General features: G+C 41.2%; 1 protein-coding gene across 7 annotated transcripts in view; it reads right to left on the bottom strand.

Annotated features, from left to right (window-relative positions):
• TDRD15 (tudor domain containing 15) overlaps positions 1 to 20,082 on the bottom strand; it is a 395,033-nt gene that overhangs the window by 19,727 nt on the left and 355,224 nt on the right. For 3 of the 7 annotated variants that reach the window (XR_008391972.1, XM_053666890.1, XM_053666894.1), the window contains 2 exons: positions 15,972 to 16,028; positions 12,972 to 14,097 (listed from right to left, as the gene is read on the bottom strand). Coding sequence is in view for 6 of the 7 variants with exons in the window: in XM_053666890.1 (XP_053522865.1) it covers positions 14,014 to 14,097; positions 15,972 to 16,028 (141 nt within the window). In the remaining variant the exon portion in view is untranslated. Of the gene's footprint in view, positions 1 to 7,800; positions 7,966 to 12,971; positions 14,098 to 15,971; positions 16,029 to 20,082 lie in introns of those variants that run through there. The other 4 variants (XM_053666891.1, XM_053666895.1, XM_053666893.1 and 1 more) reach the window with 2 other exon arrangements.

The raw sequence follows: 20,082 nt of genomic DNA, 5'->3' as shown, positions 1-20,082 counted from the left end.
GAGACCTCTGTAGACACCCCCACACACCCTCATACCCCAACACCTTACCGTGCACCAATGCGATGACACTGCACCCACTTGGAAAGAGTGTCAGTAGTGAGTAATCAGCAAGGTCTCTACCATACTAATATGACATATTCTTGTTTTCTGAATAGGGATGCTAAGACTAATAAAATTTGGACAAACTCCAAAAAATTTTTCAATTAAAAACCTATAGACCTATGATTTTTAAGTTCATTTTTGTCTGGGAAAGTGCTACCATTCATGGGCTTTGTCCGTGTGGTCAGGAAAACAGAAAAGACAATGGGACCTGCTGCATCATCCTCATCATTGGTCCACCCCAGCTAGCTAGTCCTGTGCTTGCAAGGTCAAATCCCCCAATACTGCTGCATGTAGCTCTGAAATCATTCATGCCTTAGATAGCAAAATGGAGAGTGTTTTCTTATGAAAATATTCATTTTTTATCTTTAATTAAAATTAATGTAATAGCAATAATGATAGTATAGAAATATTCTAAATTTTACACACAAATATGAAAAAGAGAAGTGATGTGTACCAGTGATGCATTTAAGAATGGGTGAACGAAAGAAAGGTATACGAGATGTTAGGGTCAATCCCAATTTAGGTACTGACAAGGGGAGCTGCATTTGTAAACTTTTGACACAACCTGAGTCAACAAAGTGATGTGACTGCCAAAGAAAAAAATTTAGATAAATTAACAGAATGATAATATCCAGATCCACAAAGGTGTTGGCCAGCCCTCTCACGTACAAGGGTAATGTACCCAATTCTGAACACTAGGATGGATAAACTAATAACCTGGAGAGCTAGACTAAATACTGAAGGGTCTAGAAATGTATGACTTATGGCACAAATGAAAGCTGAGAGGGCATCTGGCTTGGAGAAGAAGATTTGGAAAGTTAATAGAAATTGTATTGAAATATTTGAAAGTTACTTGGTAGAGGAGGGAATAGCCATGCTGTGAGGCTCTAAGAGGCCAAACAAAGTCCAGCTGGTAGGCATCGGAAGATGTAAGTTCTTTACTCCATAAAAGGGATCATTTTTGACCATCTGGGGAGGTTGCCAACTTCCTATCACAGCAGTGCTCAAATGCAGACTGAACATCCACTTAGGGAGGATACAGTGTCAAGTGGAAGGAACTTACAGATTCCTACAATGCAGCAATTACTCCCACACAGTTCTCCTGACTCTCCACTTATCCCCGAAGGTCACCATTCAGGCCAGAGCTTCTGGTGTAACTTTCATCTTCTGATCTCATCATGGGGTGCAATAGCACACCAACTTCTTATGCTTTCTTGCTCCCTTGAGGAGTGTCTTCCAGTTTGGGTAATTACATTCTGCCAGCCTAAATTATCCCTGCACTTTACATGAGTAAGGCATTTTTCTTTAATATCTATCCTAAATTGTTGCATAGTGTTTCTGTGTACCAGTAAATATTACATACAAGTCAAGGTAATAGTCAGAACCGTGGAAACAGCCCGCCCTGTGTACAGGAGAACAAGGAAAGATTAAAACTAATTAAAATTCACTTCGATTATTCATACCCTTTCTGCATGTGTGGGCCTTTATGCTGGCACTTAAGGGAAATTGGCTTCATATAACCTGCACTTATTTTCCTGGGTTTTGTGAGTCTTTTGTGGCTCCTATTTCTTTCTAATCCCTATTTTACCCAAAGGGCACCCCAAAAGGTTTGAAGAGGTAGAGGTTTAGTCTGGGCCCCTTTATCATGGAGATAATTTTTAATTACAGCTCTTCAAATTCTATCATAGTCATGGCTGCTCCGGTCAGAGGAGAAATGCCTGTTGCTTGTCTTCCTCCTTATTAAGAGTATTTATTCTCATTACTTTCATCACTGACCTTGGGAGTTTATTGCCAATATCATTCCTCTTGTGTGCTTGCTTTCACTCACTCTCGTTCTCACACACACACATGCACACACACACTCTGGTCTCTGACCTCTTTCCTTGAACAATCCCGGTATCTCAAGATAGCACAGTTTCCATACACACATCATTTTTTCCACCCATGCTTCACATTAGGCAAGGGGTACATTGGAGCACACAGACACTTGTTTGGAGATGGGAGACTCAGGGAAGTGTGCAGATGCCGGCACTCGCCCAGGTGTGCAACAGTTCATCGATTATTGGCTCTGAGGCCCTAGACAGCATAGGCTGGGTCTCCTTATCCTCATCTCTCGAGGGTTAACACAAGGTCTAATACAAATGCATGTCCAGGAAATGAGGTCTAAACTGACATGAATTGGATGGAAGAATTGAATCATATGAGTGAGACTCTAACCTTCGACACCCCAACGCCCTCTTAGGCATTTGCCCCTCAATGCACCAGCTTCGTTCTCTGATTTCCCAGAGCACGTTTCCTCCTTCAGAATAGATCTTGATTTCTCTTTCTCTCTTTGTCAAAGCACAGAAGTTTCCTTATAGGAGTATTCTTTGTCTCTTCAAGATTTGGGTCCTTTTCATCTGCCATATACTGCTGGGTCGAGAGGTTCATTTATTTATACATGTATTTATCCTTTCACTTGGCAAATGCTTCATGGAATGTACTATGTGCCCAGGACAGCACGGTGTCAGGTGATGCAAAGATAAGAGCTGTGTTCATGAAACATACGGTGTAGAGAGAAAGACAAATATTAAATAAGTACTTATATAAATAATTATTCAATTCCTGCTTTAGAGATGAAAAGTCCAGAATGGGAAGAATGTAACAGAGAGAACACAATCCCATAGTCTTCACTTGAGGCACAGGGGCATCTGTCAGCAATCTTGGATGTTCATGTTTCTTTGGAACCTGCTAGATGAAACTTTACCTGTGGTCCCGTGTCCTGTCACTTCACAGGCTAGAGAGGGGGCTGGAGAGGGAGCGGGAGAGGGGAGAGTCAAGAACTAGGAGTCAGGGAAGCTCAGGTGTTGCTTAGACCCTGCTGCAGAGTCCGTGGGGTCCTGGGACAGCCCCTTCCTTTCTGGGCCTTCCCTTCTCCACAAGTGAGGAGGGTGTGTGGCCTAATGCTCCTGGTGGCAGTGGCCCTGCAGGTGCTGACACTTCTTCCTTCTCCAGCAAACGCCCTACCTGATGGGGAACAGCAGACTGGAGGGACTTGGCATAGAGTCGCTAATTAGACAAGGAACACAACCTAGTTTTACTTCATCTGAACTTTAGATAATTCTGCCTTAGAGTTTACTCTTTCCTACCCACAATTTTTTCATCCCATTCTAAACTGATTCACAAATGGTTGCAAGAATCTGGGGGCTTACGTTTTTGCAATTCAGACAAGTGACTGGAATATTCCTAGCACATACACTTAATCAAAACAAGCCCAATTAAGCTCACTACTCCAGATTCCACCTCATTAGCTTTCTGTTCCTAAAATATAACAGATGTCATTGCTGCAGGCCCAGAGGTACAGACACATTTTTCAACTAAGCACTTACAATGCAACCTAAGTTAGAGGAAGATTTAATTATTACTTCCATTGTCATGGCTTCCTGTGGAAGCCCATTTTTCACTTAACAGCAATCTCTCCCTCCCTAGTTGCCCACTGCCACCAAAACAATGTGTCTTTTTCCTCGAATAGTGAGTTCATAAAGAAGTTTTATGCCTATCGTCTGTTTTTGTGCCTGGGAGATTGATTTTGGTTGCTCCTGGACTGCTCTTATCTGCGCTTGTTATGTGAATGGAAGAAGGAAGAAATGGGACCCAATGATTCCCTCACCTTTCTTAGCAACGTCTGGGCTGGGTTACTGGCTACTGGGTCACCCTTACTCAAAGGAGGTTCACATTTCTCTTTTTCCCAGTGCACTTTGGACAATATTGTACTAATTTGCATTACAATTCTTTGTACATGCTTTCTCCTCAAGGCCATCAACACTTCTAAACCTGGACTCTATCCTTATGTATCTTCATATTCCCAGCCAAAAGCACTCACTGGCACACAGTAGGTACTTGTTTTTAAGAACTGAAAAAAACAAATAAAAGGAAGAACTGAATCAAGCTCTGCTCTGGGCAATAAAAGAAAAAAATGCTTCATGTAAGAGTGAAAATTGATGACTGAATCTAATAAGTAGAATAATTAGTGATTATTTGTCCAAATAGCAAGTAGCTGTAAATCTCATTCTTATACATTATTCACTGACTCAATTTTTCAAATCAATGTTAGCATTAGTTCACTAGGTCTTCCTTTTTTAATTAAAAATGTTCTTAATTATTGTGGAAATGCCATATTTTGAGATACTAACACTCAGGGAGGTGATAAGTATTCTGGCAAGTCACACATACAAGTAGCGCCTCTGTGCCTTTCCTCGCAGCCCACGGGAGTGGGTCAGACTGAGCCTCCTGTTCCAGGTCAACCTGGCCCCTTGCGTGTTTTGGGATTGCGTGTTTTATTCGGGGGTATGTTTCTCCTCCTACCCTCACTTGTATTTCTAGGTAAGTACTTATTTTCCAAAGAGACCCTCGGTAGTTTTTATTCCTGCAAACTTTAAACAATAAGAGTCCAACATAGTTACACTCCATAAATGTATCTTAGTTTTCTTTAGATTAGCAAATGGCTGTGGGTTTAGAATTTATAATCCAGTGGCGGACTAAATAAAATGTATACCGTACATACACACACAATGAGATTATAAAATGTGATTTGTAATTTTAAAAACTGAGAAGAATATATATGTCCCAGTGATGTATACATTAGAGTTTCCTTCAGGGATTAAAAAATAATTCCAGAAATGGTGACATCTCTCAGAATTTCCAAAACTTTCATTAGGATATTTGTTTAAGATCCATGCCTTTGTCATCTTAGGCTGCCATGACAAAATGCCATAAACCAGATGGCTTAAACAACCAAAAAAATTGTGTCCCAGCTCTGGAGGCTGGAAATCCAAGATCAAGTTGCCAATCCCTTGAGTTCCTGCTGAGAGTTAGCTTCCTGCCACCTCCTCACTGTGTTGTCACATTGGCTGTTTGTGACTGTGCACAGCGAGAAAGCCCCTGAGCTTTCTGGTGTCTCTTCTTAGAAGGGCACCAATCTCATCGGGCCAGGGCCTCACTATCATGACCTCATTGAACCTTAGTTATCTCCACATACAGTCACATGAGGGGGTAGGGCTTCAACACTGGAATTTGCAAGAGACAAAACCTTCAGTACATAGCACACTGGTTTAATAAACATAAGATAAAAGTTCAACTGAATTGTCTTAGAATCAGAGAATTTGTGTTTCGAGAGGAGAAAGCATTGCTTGCTCTCCTTAGTCACCCATACTCATCTGGAATTTATTCACTTGACTTGGCTTCAGATAATCTTTGTCAGTTCCTAATATTGAAATTCACCATCAACATCTATGAAATACCACTACAGAAATTTAAAGAATGTACTACATAGACTGAAGACAATTTGCAAGGAGGAATTCAATATTTATTTGGGATAACTACAGTATATCCTGGATTTAGGCACAGGGTTCCAGCTTGACTGTTACAGAGGGAAGAGCCTAATCAGAAATAAAAGGTGGGGTATGTTGATCAAGGCAACCAATGGCCTGTGTTTATAACAACACCTTCTAGTCATATCACATGTACAACATACGTGTGGTTAAATGGCATCATGTCATGTAAGAGGCAGCAGAGCAGAGTGAAGTTTGAAACTCAGGCCATTATTTTTAAATTCCTTCCATCTAGGACAATATTTGACTTGTTCTTGACTTTATCTCCAAGGGCTGGAATAACGCTGATCATAGGGTAGGCACTTAATAAATGCTTATTAAATGGAATGAATAGGTAATTCTCTAAAAGGCTGACTAACTGGGTTCTGTTAAAACTAAAGCCTCTTTAATATAAAGCAAGGATTGGCAAACTCTATACCTGGAGTCAAATCTGGCCCCACCACCTATTTTTGTACAGTCTGTGAACTAAGAACTTTTTTATTTTTTATTTTAAAGGATTGGTAGAAGAGGGATCAGAGAAAGGAGAAAATTATGTCACTGTGTCACTTAAAACGTGCCTAAAATTCTCATTTCGATGTGCTTTATTGGATCATAGTATTAATGTTACAGAACAAGCAGGGCCCAAGGTTCATTATGGCTGCAGCCCTCTTGGAAAGACATCCTTCAATGCCAGAGATGTGAAAAGGAAAGGACATGTTTATTTAATGCTATACAGACTTAAAATAATGACCTAACATCTTCATTAAAACATAGAAGTCCTTTAAGATACCCACAGACACACACAGCAGCTCCCTTCTCCCCCTGCCCTAATTCAGGGTCCCATAATTCAGGAAAAGAAGCAAACGTCCAGGATCCAGGCCCCTGGCACCATCAGCTGTGTCACCCTCCAGGCAGGATCTCTAATTAATCCAAAGCCATGTGTCACCTCCTCATGGTCTACTGGCAAGAGTTCTTTGTACCCATTTTCCAGGCAAAGTCTCTTCTTCCTGGTACTCTCTTTTTTTTCACCAAAGCTATGAGGGGGTCTGCATTCTGCCAAAAGTGGGTGGCTCTCCCCACCTTCACATGGCTGCAGGGGTCCCCACTCTGGCAAAACCTCGTGGCTCTCTCTTCTCCTCCAAAGCTGTGGAGAGGGGAAGGTCACCACTCTGGCAAAGCTGAGTGGTGATTCTCTGCTAAGGCAGCATGGTGATTCTCTCTACCCATAGCTACAGGGGTCCGTATTCCGGCAAAGCTTCATGATACTCCCCCCAATGGCTGCTGTGTCTGGGTTTAAATGCCTGTGCCAATCTTCCTCTGTACCCCCTTTCCAACTCCTCCTACAATCAGTTATACCTGCCAGCATTCCTATATTAATACAACTTCACTGGGCTGCCATAATGAGTCTAGGCAGGTATGGCCCCATGTCATGGAGCCAATCTTCTCCAAGCTCCCACGCAGGCACTATGACTTGGGGGACCTGCCCCCCAGTTACATTTTGTGGGGGGTGACTTCCATCCCCCTGGCTCCAAGCATGGCCACAGCTATTTAACATATCCAAGGGACCTGCCAAAGGCTATAGATATGTTAAATGACCATGCCATGGATTAGCTACAAGGCTGTGGCTGTACAAAATAGCTCTGCATGTTCCCTGCTCCATGTGTCCCTTCCCCCAACTCACAGCTGTGGGGGAAGGGGTGAGGACATCTTATATGCCTCTCTAATATTTTCTAGACACCTTGAGTTTTAGACCCCATTCCAAATCCCTTTTTGCCCCTGCCGCCTACCTTGGCTGCACCCTGTATCATTAACATGGTGCTTTTTCTTAAATCCAGACTTAGTAAAGAGGATTTTATTTGATAGGATTATTGGGGTGGGGAGGGGACTATGACAATAGGTAGAGTTGGACTTTTAAAATTAAAAGAAGGCCCTGACCATAAGATCAGCAAGCCTCTCAGAAGGGAATGAGCAAGACTAGAAAGACCCGAGGGTTAGTTGGTAAAACATTCATGGGATCAGACAGTAAGTAGAGTAGCAGAAAATTCTGAAAGTAGCCCTTAAGGATGGGCCATATGCTGGCTCAAGCTAAAGGTGGGACAACATTCACAACCCTGTGGGGACGTGAGATCTTAACTGAAGTTTCGTTCAAAAGCAGGTTGGTCCCATTCATCAGTTGGGATAAAACAGTTCAGCTAATTATTAAGAGGCAAGTAACAGGAACCTGGACAATTGGTACCCAGCCTTGTCATGGATAAAGGGAGCCATGGGTTAGTCTTAGATAATCTAAGTCATAGGGGAAGGCTTTGCAAAAGACATTTTCTACAAGACAACAGACTGGGGAATTTCTTACCATCTCAGTTTCCCAGGTTCTCAGGGCTCAGGTAAAGTCCACCAGGATCAGTAGCCACATCCATCCATTTCTATGTTGTGTGTGGCTGCTTCCACAGTAAAAGGCAGCCTGAGTAGTTGCACAGAAATCAGAGGGCCCAGGAAACTACGGTATTTACTATCTGCCCTGTTATAGGAAAAAGTGTGTTAACTTCTGATATAAAGGCATGGGGTTGGGGGCACATTTGGGTTGAATTGGTAGAAATTTTGAATGTGTTAATGTAAGAAAAGTAATGTAATTTAGCCATCTCTTTCATTAAACTCTGAAACTGTAGTTAAGACAGTCAGGAAGACGGTGAGTCCCATCTCATTACTGCTGGAGGCTGTGCAGGGCGCCTTCTTCATGAGCTCCTGACCCCTCCCTCCCATGCCGCCCTCCTAGCAGAAGCTCAGTGCATTGAAATGTCTGTCTCCTCCCCAGACACTTGATTTCTTGAGGGAAGAGTAAGACTTTGCTTCCTTTTTTTGAATTCTTAACACCTAGAACAGAGCCCAAAAATCTAGAGAATGAAGAAAACAACACAAGAACAAACAAACTTTGATATTCAAAGTCATTACTAACAAGTATTGCCATAGACAAGTCTGGCTCCAGGGAGAAGGTAAGAGCAATCTTTAATCACACTGTGCATATGCAAAGCTACTGTTAGAGTGCAAAGAAACACTTTGTTCTCTTTAGTAGGTTAAATATGCCTCTCCACAAATGTGTTAACATCCTTCCTTTGCTTAGCAAATCCTCTTTTCATGAGCTGTTCAAAGGTAAACTGTATCCCCAGGTTGGATTATCATAACCTCCCTATCTGTGTGCATGCATTAAGCTCCTCTCTCCCATCTTAAAAAGAAATTACTCTTCAACCCTGCATTCATTTCAAATATCAACTAACTTTTCTCTTCACTTTCATAGTCAAACATCTTTAACAAGTCATTTGTATTCTCTTTGCAAAAACTTCTACCTTTAATGACTTTCCTGATACCAAGCCTCCTTTGGGGGCTCTTTCTTTGCCAACTCTTCAATGTTAGTGTTTCCCTAAGCTTTCACTCCAATTCTCTTCTAGCACTCTGCAGTCTTCTTGAATGAGTTCGCTCCCATGGCTGAAGTGACTATCTAAGGGCTCATCATGGACACATCAGCATTCCCAGCTCTTAACATTCTCCTTGAGTTCCAGGACTATAGTTACCATTGTCTACCAGACACCCTTTCTTGAACGGCCCACAGACACCAACACTCTAAAACAGAACTAAAGCCTTTTTCCCCAGCCCTCAAGTTTCTCATCTTAGATTTCCTGTAGCAGAGAATAACACCATCATCCAACCACCAGGGACTCCAGATTATCCAGAATGTCCCTCATAAAATTAGTCACCAATGCCTGTTAATTTTCCTTCCTAAAGAGCCCTCAAATATTTTCACACCTCCCAATTCCACCTGCATCTATGGTGCTTCTCGTAACAATCCTTTTACCTATAACAACCTCTTAATGAGTTTCCTAGTTCTCAGTTTGACCTACTGTAGATCAAGGTGCACACCAGCTTTAAAATACTTTAGGATAAGTCCAAACTTTTTAATATGATGTAAAAGAACCTTTGTGATCTGGGGTCTCCAGACTTGTGTCCCGTTTTCCTCCTGTCACTGCATCCCTGTCCCTCACACCCCATCACACACACAAGCTTTCAACCACACAGAAAAATTTTGTTCTCTGAGTATGTCTTTCTCTCTCTAGCCTTCAAGTTTTATCCTTTTGGATTATCTTTATCCCACCCAAACCTTACCCTGTTTCCAGCCAAAATGGACTCATCATTTACACCACAGCCTAAACACCCATTTCTCTAAGCAGTTTTCTCTATTGGCCCGTCCCACCATGACTCAGGTCTGTTAAGGGGCCTTGCTCTCTCTCCCTCAGAGCCCCGTACTTTTTCTCCCACCCCACAGACCACATTGTGTTTTAATTGCCTCCTTCCTCATCTAAATCCCACATCATTGGCATGTTGTGTGAAGTCAGAACACGTGTTTATGTTGGTCTGTCCTATATCCCAAATCCTGCTATACCACCAGGCACGTGCCTGGCATTCAACAAATAAATGTGAACTAAATACAAGAATGAAATCTTTTCTAAATGAAATCAGTAAAATGTATTCCTTCCTTTGTCCCTCTCCAAAGAATTAGCACAGATTATTAAATAAGTGATCAGTTTATAGGTCCCAACCTATAGAAGTAACTTGAAACACTAAAAGGCTTGTGGCATATAGATTTTACCAGAAAGTCATTGCAGTGTTTTTGTTGGCATTGCATTGGGTAATTTCTAAATTAGTTCTGTGGCTTTGAAACATATTCCTTTGGTCAAATTTGAATTGAGAGTAAGCTCTTAAATGTGATCAGCACCCTCACTTTGAGGGATGATGTGAGATGCTCATAAATGCTCATCTGTGTCTAAATATGCTCCACAGTCATAGCCCTTTAAGAATTCTTGAGTCCTCCAGGCAATTGCCTTTCCCGGTGTCCCTCCACAGTCTGTTTTCGGAAGCCCACCTTGCAGTGGGTTTTCCTTGCCTCCGATTCCCTCCCCTCAGAGCCCACAAGCCTGTCACATACATTTCTGCCCTCCCTAGAAAATCTCTGGAAAATTGGGGCAGAGCTTTTAGAAAGATACAAATCATTGCAGGTTTGGCATCAACACACCATCCATTTCAGTTGATTTGCTATTAGCATCTGTGATGAAGCCTGGAGGTGGCTGCCAAACCTTGAATGTCACTGAGATAAAATTTAGCTAGTGGGGCTGAAGCCAGGCTTATTACTGTTCCCATTGTGGAGCTTCATGACTGTCCTCTCTTGTTAGCGGGCCTCCGTTTGAGCACAAAAAGCATAGATTGCTTGCAAAATCTATCTTAATTAATCATAAATGGTGCCTGATGGGAAGATTGCTGCTTTCATCTTCGCTAAATAAAACACAATCACAAAATCCTTTTCTTGCTCCAGGTTTTCACAGCATTGTGCAGGTTGCCTCCCTACATATTTGAGATTCTAGGAGGTCTAATCGCGTCAGTGTGTTACTGATAGCCTCATTAGGCGAACCATCAAGAGCCACTCCCAGCCCCTTCTTCACCAGCAGGGCCAAATCCCAAGGAGTTAAATGGGGACACTGGAACAGAAAAGCAATTCCACTCCTTTCTGCCAGCTAATTAAGAAGAAGCATAAAGCATTGTGCTAAAGACTTCACTGAGTCGGCCATGCAGCTCCTCAAGGCTGACCTTGTAGCAAATGCGGAGAATACAGGAGAGAGTCACTGCTGCGTGCAAATGATCGTCCGGAGAGCTCAGGTGCCACCGAATGGGTGGCTGAGTGTGTTGGCATGAGTTTGCTTTGTTCTCTGCTCTTTGAACTCACAAAATTTCCTTTCAGATATAGAAAGCAAATAATGAAGAACTTAGCCTTCTACTGAAATGGACAATATATAATCAGCCACTCGTACTGGTAACGTAAGTGCTGCATATTGGGGCTTAAACATGGAGGTTTACCGTGGACACCCACATAACATAATGGGCCTGTGGACCTGCATAATGAGTAGTGTAATTGTCCTTCTCTCTCACCAGCCTCTACATAAAGAGCTTCAAAAAAAAGAAGATAAGAATTCAATTTCCCATCTTTTCTTGCAGTTTCAGGTAAGGGTCTATAAGACTATTCTGACCAAAGAAATATAGGGACAAATCTGCTGATACCAGTCCTGTTCCCATCTCCTTAGTGCTTAGAATGAGGACATGTACCAGCACTTGGGACTAGGAAGACAAAAGCCACATGCTGAGGATGGAAAGAAGGGAAGACTAGAGAAAACTGATTTCCTGATGTCACTTGGATTGGCCTCACGATCCCTGGCCTGCCTTTGCCCAGACCTCTTAGGGCACGACACACATGCTGTGCATTTAAGTCCCTAGTAGTCAGGACATCTGTTCCAAACAGAAAAAACCTTTCCTTCCTTATGGAGAACACCAATGACTTATGATTACTTCCTGCCTTTTTTCTTTTAAAGAACTTTCTATCTTTTTCCCTCCATGGGTCCATAGGATATACCTGAGTATTGGCACAAAAGATCAGACCTGATTGAGCTCCCTTTCTGAAAAATGCGACTGGTTCTTAATATTTAGGAATTAATGTCCTGGAGACCTTAAGTTCTCCAACTCACAAGCACCACTTGTCTTAGTCAGAATCCAGTTGGGAACAGAACTGACGTGGTACATTTATACAGAGGGAATTTAATATGGGAAAATCAGAGGCGACACTGAGGCATCTCAAAAATAACAACAGCAGGGAGCTGTTACTACTCCCAAAGCTGGAGGGACAAAAGGGAGTGGGTAGATGTAAACACAACTCAAGAGCTCAGAGAAACAGCCTCAGACAGTGGGTGGGCAGACCTCGGAAAAGGAGAGAGCTCCTGGGAAGGGAACCCGTTTAGGATCACAGATGAGCCTGATGGAGTGAGGGTGCAGACCTCTGAGGAGGTGGCACTGCCAGGCTGTTCTGGGACCTCTAAGAGTGTTGCAGGATGGCAGAAAGATGCTAAGCCAACTGCTTCAGCTGGGGTTAAGTGCAGGGCCCCGAAGAGAGGCTGTTGCTAGGGTAACGCTGACAAGGCCATGAACACAAGGGGAAAATGGAAGTGTCTTCTGCCTTTTTCTCTTTTCCACTCTCCTTCTACTGCCTCTTATTGGACAAACCTAACAGGAAGCCAGCTGGAAAGCAGCTGGGAAATGTAGTTCACAATGGTTCAGCCTGGCATCATATCCCAGGACAGAGAGTGACAGAGTAGGTTAGGAGCTGTAAGGTTACAGGCAATAACGGACATAGCAGGAAATGAAATAAAAAATAACTGAAGCATTAAAGGGATCCCATAGGGGCAGTATTAGTGCAGAACTAAAGTTATTTCTGAAAGTATTAGGCAATTCTTCCATAAAAACAAAATTCTACTTTTCTGGCTAAAAATCTCCAGTAATGTTCAAAACTATAAATATTATTTTTCTCTTTCCAAATTAATGCATAGTCATTGTAGGAAGATTAGAAAACAGGTATGCAAAAAATTAGAAAATAAAATCTACCTTTAATGGTATCATTTATGTTTCTAACATAAATATGGTCAGAATATGGTCTAACATAAATATAATGTTTATATCTTTAATAAACATAAATAATATTCACTACAGCCCTTTTAATGCTTTGCACATAGCATGTCTTTAATTCTCAAAACAGCCCTACGAGTTAGATGTCAGTATCATCACCTTTATTTTGCAGGTGTGGAAACCGAAACCCGGAGAGATTAGGAGAACACCCAAGCTCACACAGCAAGCAAGTACGGGGGCTGGGCTTCCAACCTAGGCAATCAGACTCCAGAAACCACAGGCTTCACCACTGCCTGTACTACTGCTTTTCCTATACTGTCTTCAGTGACCTAAAACCCCATTTTTGACATTCTATATATTATTTGATAAAGATATTTTTACTTAATAACATAAAAGGTGTATGTCCTCATTATTAGGCTTCAACCTTTCACATGGAATTATATAAAGTCATAGGATCCGCCATAGTGAAAAACAGAGGGAAATATCTAATTATTCATGATGGTCACAGTTCATTGTAACCTCAAAAGTGCATAATGAGAGAATCTGTTTCCAGAAGCTCTGCCAAAATGATTATTTAAGTTGTTTACTCTTTGTTTGTTTTTCTTCTGTTGTTATGTCCATTATTTCTTCTCTTGCTGCTGTTTTATCCCCTTCTTTAAAAATTTTCTTTAAACCTGTTTTAGATATTTGTCTTCATGGATCTCATACTTTTCTTTCAGTACCTTCTTCTTTTTTCTCTAACTCCTAATCAACTGCCTCAAGTTGAAGTTGATCTTCTAAATCATTGATTTGGCTGCCGTTCACAAATTCCTTTGCAGTTTTAAATTCAGCAACCGTACTTTTCATTTCCAATTAATCATCACTGACCTCAGATTATTTATGATTGTAAAAGCATTTCTTACTATCATAGGCACAAAGACGTTTGAAATTCGATCGAGTCTATAAATTAGATATTTTCTAAGATTTTTTTCTGTGTTTAAAATAAATTATTTATAAAGATATATGTTACCATACTTCTTTATTTTCAACCACAAAATTGTTACATATGTCTGGTGATTTTTTTGTTTTTTATTTGTCATTGACTGAGAAATAAATATGTCCAGTAATCATGGGTTCTTTTGAAATGATGGCTGTCTCCACTCAAGTATTTCCAGCAGAGCTGAATGGAAAAGAAAGAATTTCGAGTTTAGTGTAGTTTTTATTTGCCCTATTATAATTCTGTAGCATTTAGAAAGAGCAAAGCCCCTATAGCCATCAGCCAGCAGATGCTCCCCCCAAAAAAACAAGAATTGAAGAACTGTCTTTTGTATTGTGAAGTAATAAAGAAATACATTGGCCTCTCCCTCTGATGCTAAAGGAATCTCTTGTTCTAATATTTAGTCTTTCATTTTGCAGTTCTGACACAGAATTCCTAAATCCCTTGGAATTCCTTGGGTGATAGCTGTGTCTTTTGTTCTAATGAGGTGACGTTTTGTGGGGGACTCCTAGATGGGGGCTGGCCACTAGAAAGGCCAAGCTATGATTGCAAACTTAGAAATTCCAGCTCCATCTCCCAGTCCACAGAGAAGGGAAAGAGGCTGCGGACGGAGTGAGTAATCGATCATGCCCACGTGATGATGCTCCATAAAAATCCCAGGAGTATGACGTTCAGGGAGCTCCAGGGTTGGTGTTCACACGCACATGCCAGGAGGCCAAATGCCTCAACTCTGCAAGGACGGAAGCTCCTGCTCCTGGGACCTTCCCAAATGCCACCCTGTGTATCTCTCATCTGGCTGTTCATCTCTATCCTTCAGCACATACTATATTACATAATAAACTGGTAAATGTAAGTGTTCCTCTGAGTTCTGCGTGCTCTTCCAGCCAATAGTCAAATATAAGGAAGGGACAATCTTCTATTTGTAGCCAAGTCGGTTAGAAGGTGTAGGGAACCTCAGGCTCTCTTCCTCACACTGGTACCTGAAGTGGGAGGCAGCCTCGTGAGACAGAGCCTTCATCCTGTGGGCTCTGTGTGAATTCTGGTTAGTGCCAAATTGAACTGAATCGCAGGACATCCAGCTGGTATGATGGAGAATTGTTTGGTGTGGGAAAAACACTCACACATCTGATGTCAGAAGTGTTTATTTTGGGTGTGGTATATTGTGAGAGTAAAAGACAAATACACAGGAAATTTTCCTTTGCAGCACATGGTAGCTTAAAGTCAACAGAGCTAAAGTGCCTTTCCTTAACAGGTGTAACTGCCCACATATCACCAACCAGGCCTGCACCCCCACTAGAATTTCCTTTATCTAAAGGATAAACCGAGAGCAGGCACCAAAGCTGACTCCCCAATGTCTTTGCTCTTTCCAAGGGCAACGGTAGCGTTGAATTCTCTTCTTTTCTCTCTTTTCCCATAACCTACCCCATCTCCTTCCCTTGCTCTCCAAAGCAATGGTTGCTGGTAGAGTTCCCTCAGGAGTCTCTGCCATTCTTGTGCTCAGAAAGACTTTTCCTTCTCAATAAATGAAAGCCAAGTGGCTAGTGCTTCTCCAAACTGACTTTTTCTTACAGTGTAAGTCCTGAAACTTCTGATTCGCAGCTGGCACTCTTTCTGGTTTCTTGGCCTGACATAAATATTTCCCCTTATTTTAATGCTCTTTTCTCATGTTAACAAAAATTTGAAACAAGTATAGTTGTACGCATGTGAACAGACTGCCACATTTATCTGAACCGGGCTATCAGTTTCTACGACTTCCCAATGTATCTTTATTCTCCAAACCAGAAGTTTACACTTGCACAAATAAATAGTTTGAATCATTCTTATAGAGTTAAAATTTATATAAGGATTTGTATTCCATATCCTAGCAAAAAGTGTATGGTTCAGACACATTACAATACTACAGGTCACACCATCTGCTAATAGAGAATGTTGTGAAACCTAAATATACAATGTATTTCTAAGCACATCTTAATGGATGGCAGATCAGGTACCACCCATGAATTTACAAGTTTTCTCAAGGGAAGTAAATACTTAGGTAATTTAGAGGAGGAAATTACCTTGGGTTCAGTGTAGTTCCAGTGTTGAATGCAGTTTTGAAGGGCTTTCTGGGTAGCCTTGAAGCAAAAAGAAGAAAAAGCAAAATGTCCTTCCAAAATATGCTGATTACTTAAGTAAATAAATAAGCATTCTAAAGTATGACTCAGATTAAAAGCAATGCAATGTCCTTCAGGGAAGTGAAACTGATATTAGTAAGCAATACAGAATACTGTTTCCAAAACACCAAGAGAGTCTGAAGTTCCTATGGCTCCTTAATAATGACTTAATGAAGTCTGGGTCAGCCCTTGGTGTTCTTGGACATTCTTGCTCAAGGTAACAGACATGTGCAACAAGTCTCCTTTTTAATCTTCAAGACAAATTTGCCTGTCTAAACCTGGGATTATCATTATGACCTTATATTTCTACTTATATTCGATATGTCCTCCCCTTGCTATAAAAGACTGACTTTATTAGTTATTACTATCAGCTGCAACAAATCAGCATGCGACTTTTTGGAAACTAGAATACAACAAATTTCCTTACATGGAGGCAATGGAAAGGAAGGGGGAAGAACCTTTGAGGATTTCGGTTGGATCAACATAATGCTAGCCTGCATGTTAAACAAAAGAATCCTTCCTTATCTTACAATCTAGTAAATCTTTTTAACAACTAGAAGACATATTCACAATAAAATTATCATGAAAATTACATCACAACTATAAGTTCAATAACTGTTGGAGATTTTACCAAAGCTGAAGATGAAAAACATGGAAAAGGACTGTGATAGTGAATAAGAACATAAGGATGGAGAAAAAACTTCAGCAAAGGAAAAGCTCAAACTGGGAAAGTCACCCCATGCTGTCATTATTCAAAATGGGCTCATCACAGAATCTGCCAATGTTGCACTATAGCTCTTTATCAAACCTGCCAAGTCAAATAAGAACCAAAGTGATGGTCAGATGATGGGTACAAATCCATCTCCATCACCCATCTGGATGTTTATGAAAAGTGACTTGAAAGAACATCTAATTCACATACACCAATAAAATACTAGTAAGTAACTGGGTACAGACATCGGGAATCAGCAGGACTGATGCCAATTCAGATGCATTCTCAACTTGAAGACCAGGCAGAAAGTATTCTTTTTTTTCTGTTCTCCAGTTTGAATCCCAGTGCATTTACACTGCCATGAAGGTAGTGATCCAAGCAACTGCATCACCACTTTTATCAGAACTGTGTGCCTCGCCATCCTCTGATGCAGGCTGGGTCAGTATGTGCCCTCAGGTACCTAAAACTAACACTCTAAGTGGTGGAAAACAGGACAGGGAGGGACAAAGCAGGAGTTTGATGGGTTGATGTAGCTTTGTTAGAATCAGGAATAAAAATCATAGAAACTTAGGATAAAAAAATCTTTTCATTCCCCTTCTACCATGGAAATCCACCCAATATCATGCCATTTGGAAAGTACATCATATATTAAATTGATTCAAGCATGCTATGAATTTTGTGTGGGTCGTGACATCTCCAATTGGGATCTCATTGGTCACCTTCTTTGAAAGTGATGGGATGGTTGGTTGACTGGCTTTGCGCAGAGAAATTCAGGGTAGGTGAGCCTATCTAATTGGAATTGTAAATAAAAATGTTACTTTGGACCTAAATGTGACATTTCAATCAGTCAGCAGTTATTCTCCATTTGCTCAAGACCTTGTGTTCAAGGATCTGTGGGGAGACCTTGGGTGGCGCAACATCTAATTGGTAAAAGAAGGAAAAATGATTTATTAGAAAAATAAGAATACACCCTGGCTGGTGTAGCTCAGTGGACTGAGCATGGGCCTGTGAACCATAGGATCATGGTTCAATTCCCAGTCAGGGCATATGCCTGGGATGCAGGCTAGTTCCCAGCAAGGGACACACAAGAGGCAACCATACATTGATGTTTCTCTCCCTCTCTCCTTCTCTTCCCTTCTAAAGATAAATAAATAAAATCTTTTTAAAAAGAAAGAAAAATAAGAATAGGCCATTATAATTCACTTTTCACCATGTAGTAGTGATTACACACCCTCTAAGTGTGTGGGGAAGGTGATTGTGGTGAGGGCTTGAACTACCAGAGAGACCAGAATTGATGTAGCAGGATCTGAATGGATCAACAGGATTTCACTGAAGGGGGAGGATATTTTGGGCAAGGAAAAGAACACAAGCAAGGGCAAGGGAAGGGGAATGGAAAGAAAACCAGTTTTCTTTTAAATTTAGTAAATAAGCATTTCCTTGCCTCTTGACTTTCCTGCTTTGTCTTAACAACTATCTCTGAACTAGTTAAATGATGGATGGCCCCAGAAAAAAAAATATGGAGCACAGAAATAAGTGATGGTAGATTTAAAAAGAGAAAATCATCAGGAGTTGAAACCATAAAAGAAAAATTAAATTGCTGGGACTATATAATGGATTCAAATTTTCAGTCACACACTGATATATGCAAAAATGTAATTTATTTTTCTATAGTCAAATGTAATTTCTATCATTAAACTCTCATTTCTGCTCAGTAACAGAAAACTGATATCAAGTTGCTTTCAGGTAAATTTCTTCCTATTCAGGTACTTCTCAGTCAATTCAGGTCCATAATGTAGCCATATTCAGAGTTTTTAAATCACTCTCAGATTTCATTCCTTCTCTTTCGTTTCCCCAGACTGATTCAAATCTCTAGGAAACAAACAACCATCATTACAAAAGCAATAAGGGAGAGAAAAGGAATCTCCACTCCACAGTCTCATGGTTACGTCCTAAGTGGCCCTTCTCTGAGATGTCCCTTGTCTTATGTGGCCTTCAGATATGTCCTGCTCACACCCACTGAGGTGAACAGTCAACTCCTCGAGGACTGGGGTTCACAGTCTCTGTCCAGTTACTTTACTGACATGTCCGGAGTCCCCCTTCAGCCCTCAGTTTGTAGGTCCAGTATAATAATTACTCAGGGTCTTTCTTGTTCACATCCTTAGGATTCTCATGCTTTTTTCAGTCCTTCCTCACTCTTTCTCTAACTTTCCTGTGAGCATTGGGAAGGCTAACCTATTCTGCTAGTGTTGAGATCTGGGAAATTGAGAACATAGCCTGACCACAGCAAAACAGGAACAAGGAACAGCATGCAAACAAAGGCTGAGCAGACATCCTGTAGTATGTGAGTGCCCTACTTAGAGCAAGATAGGCAGATTGTAATCTGTTTAGTTTTGAATTTTGAAACCCCACCCTGTTCCCACGCGCGGTCTCTGTCAGCAAATAGCTAACTGCCGAGTCTGCTTCTGTTCAACGCTTGCTTGCTTGTCCCTATATAAGGACTTAGCTGTAAGGGCTCAGAGCGTTTCTCATCTGCAGCCCTTTTGGGCACTGTGTCTCTGGACATCTTGAGAGTTCGCTCCTGCGCAGGTTAAGCTTGGCCAATAAAATAAGATCAAAATCCTGAAGGGTCTTCGAAAATTATTCTTGCATCCGGTGGATATAACACTAGCCTGTCCTGAAACCCTAACAGGTTTGAGTTGCCAGCAGATACCGTGCCCTCTAACCAACCTCCAAGCATCTCTTCTCTGGAAGTTTTGCACCATTATATCCAAGACACATCCTATCAACTGTCTGTCAGAAGAAGGCTGGGCTGGACACACAAAGCTCAGATACGCACTGTTCCCGCGTGCATCTGTCCACACCATCCTCATGCGCATCATCCCCAGGGTTAATGCAAACAGTGTCACAAATTCAACAAATGTCCTCTCCCCCTTCCTCTGTTCTCTGAGAGATTTTTAATTGGCTTTATTTTGAGAACTTGGTAGGATAAGGAAATTGAATCTGCCATAGCTGTTCTCATTTTCAATTTTTTGCTGCCTTCTAGGTAAAAGTGACTTATGAACTTAAACACAAAGAATATGGTATATGTATTATTCCTCCTCCAGACAATTCAAAATTTGAAGGATTATAAGCAGCTAAACTAAGAGGGTGAGAAAGAGTACAACACACACCAAAATTATAATTCACCTATCAGTCTACTACATCTAGGACTTTGATGTTAAAACGTAAAACAATAAACTGACATGTAATAGTGACTCAAGCATTGAGCAAGCCTTGAGTATGATGTCTATGACTCTGAGACAG

The sequence above is a fragment of the Artibeus jamaicensis genome, unplaced genomic scaffold (genome assembly GCF_021234435.1).
Source record: "Artibeus jamaicensis isolate MK-2021 breed Jamaican fruit bat unplaced genomic scaffold, CSHL_Jam_final contig_465, whole genome shotgun sequence".
Classification (NCBI taxonomy): Eukaryota; Metazoa; Chordata; class Mammalia; order Chiroptera; family Phyllostomidae; genus Artibeus; species Artibeus jamaicensis.
This window is presented reverse-complemented; position numbering and strand designations above follow the sequence as displayed.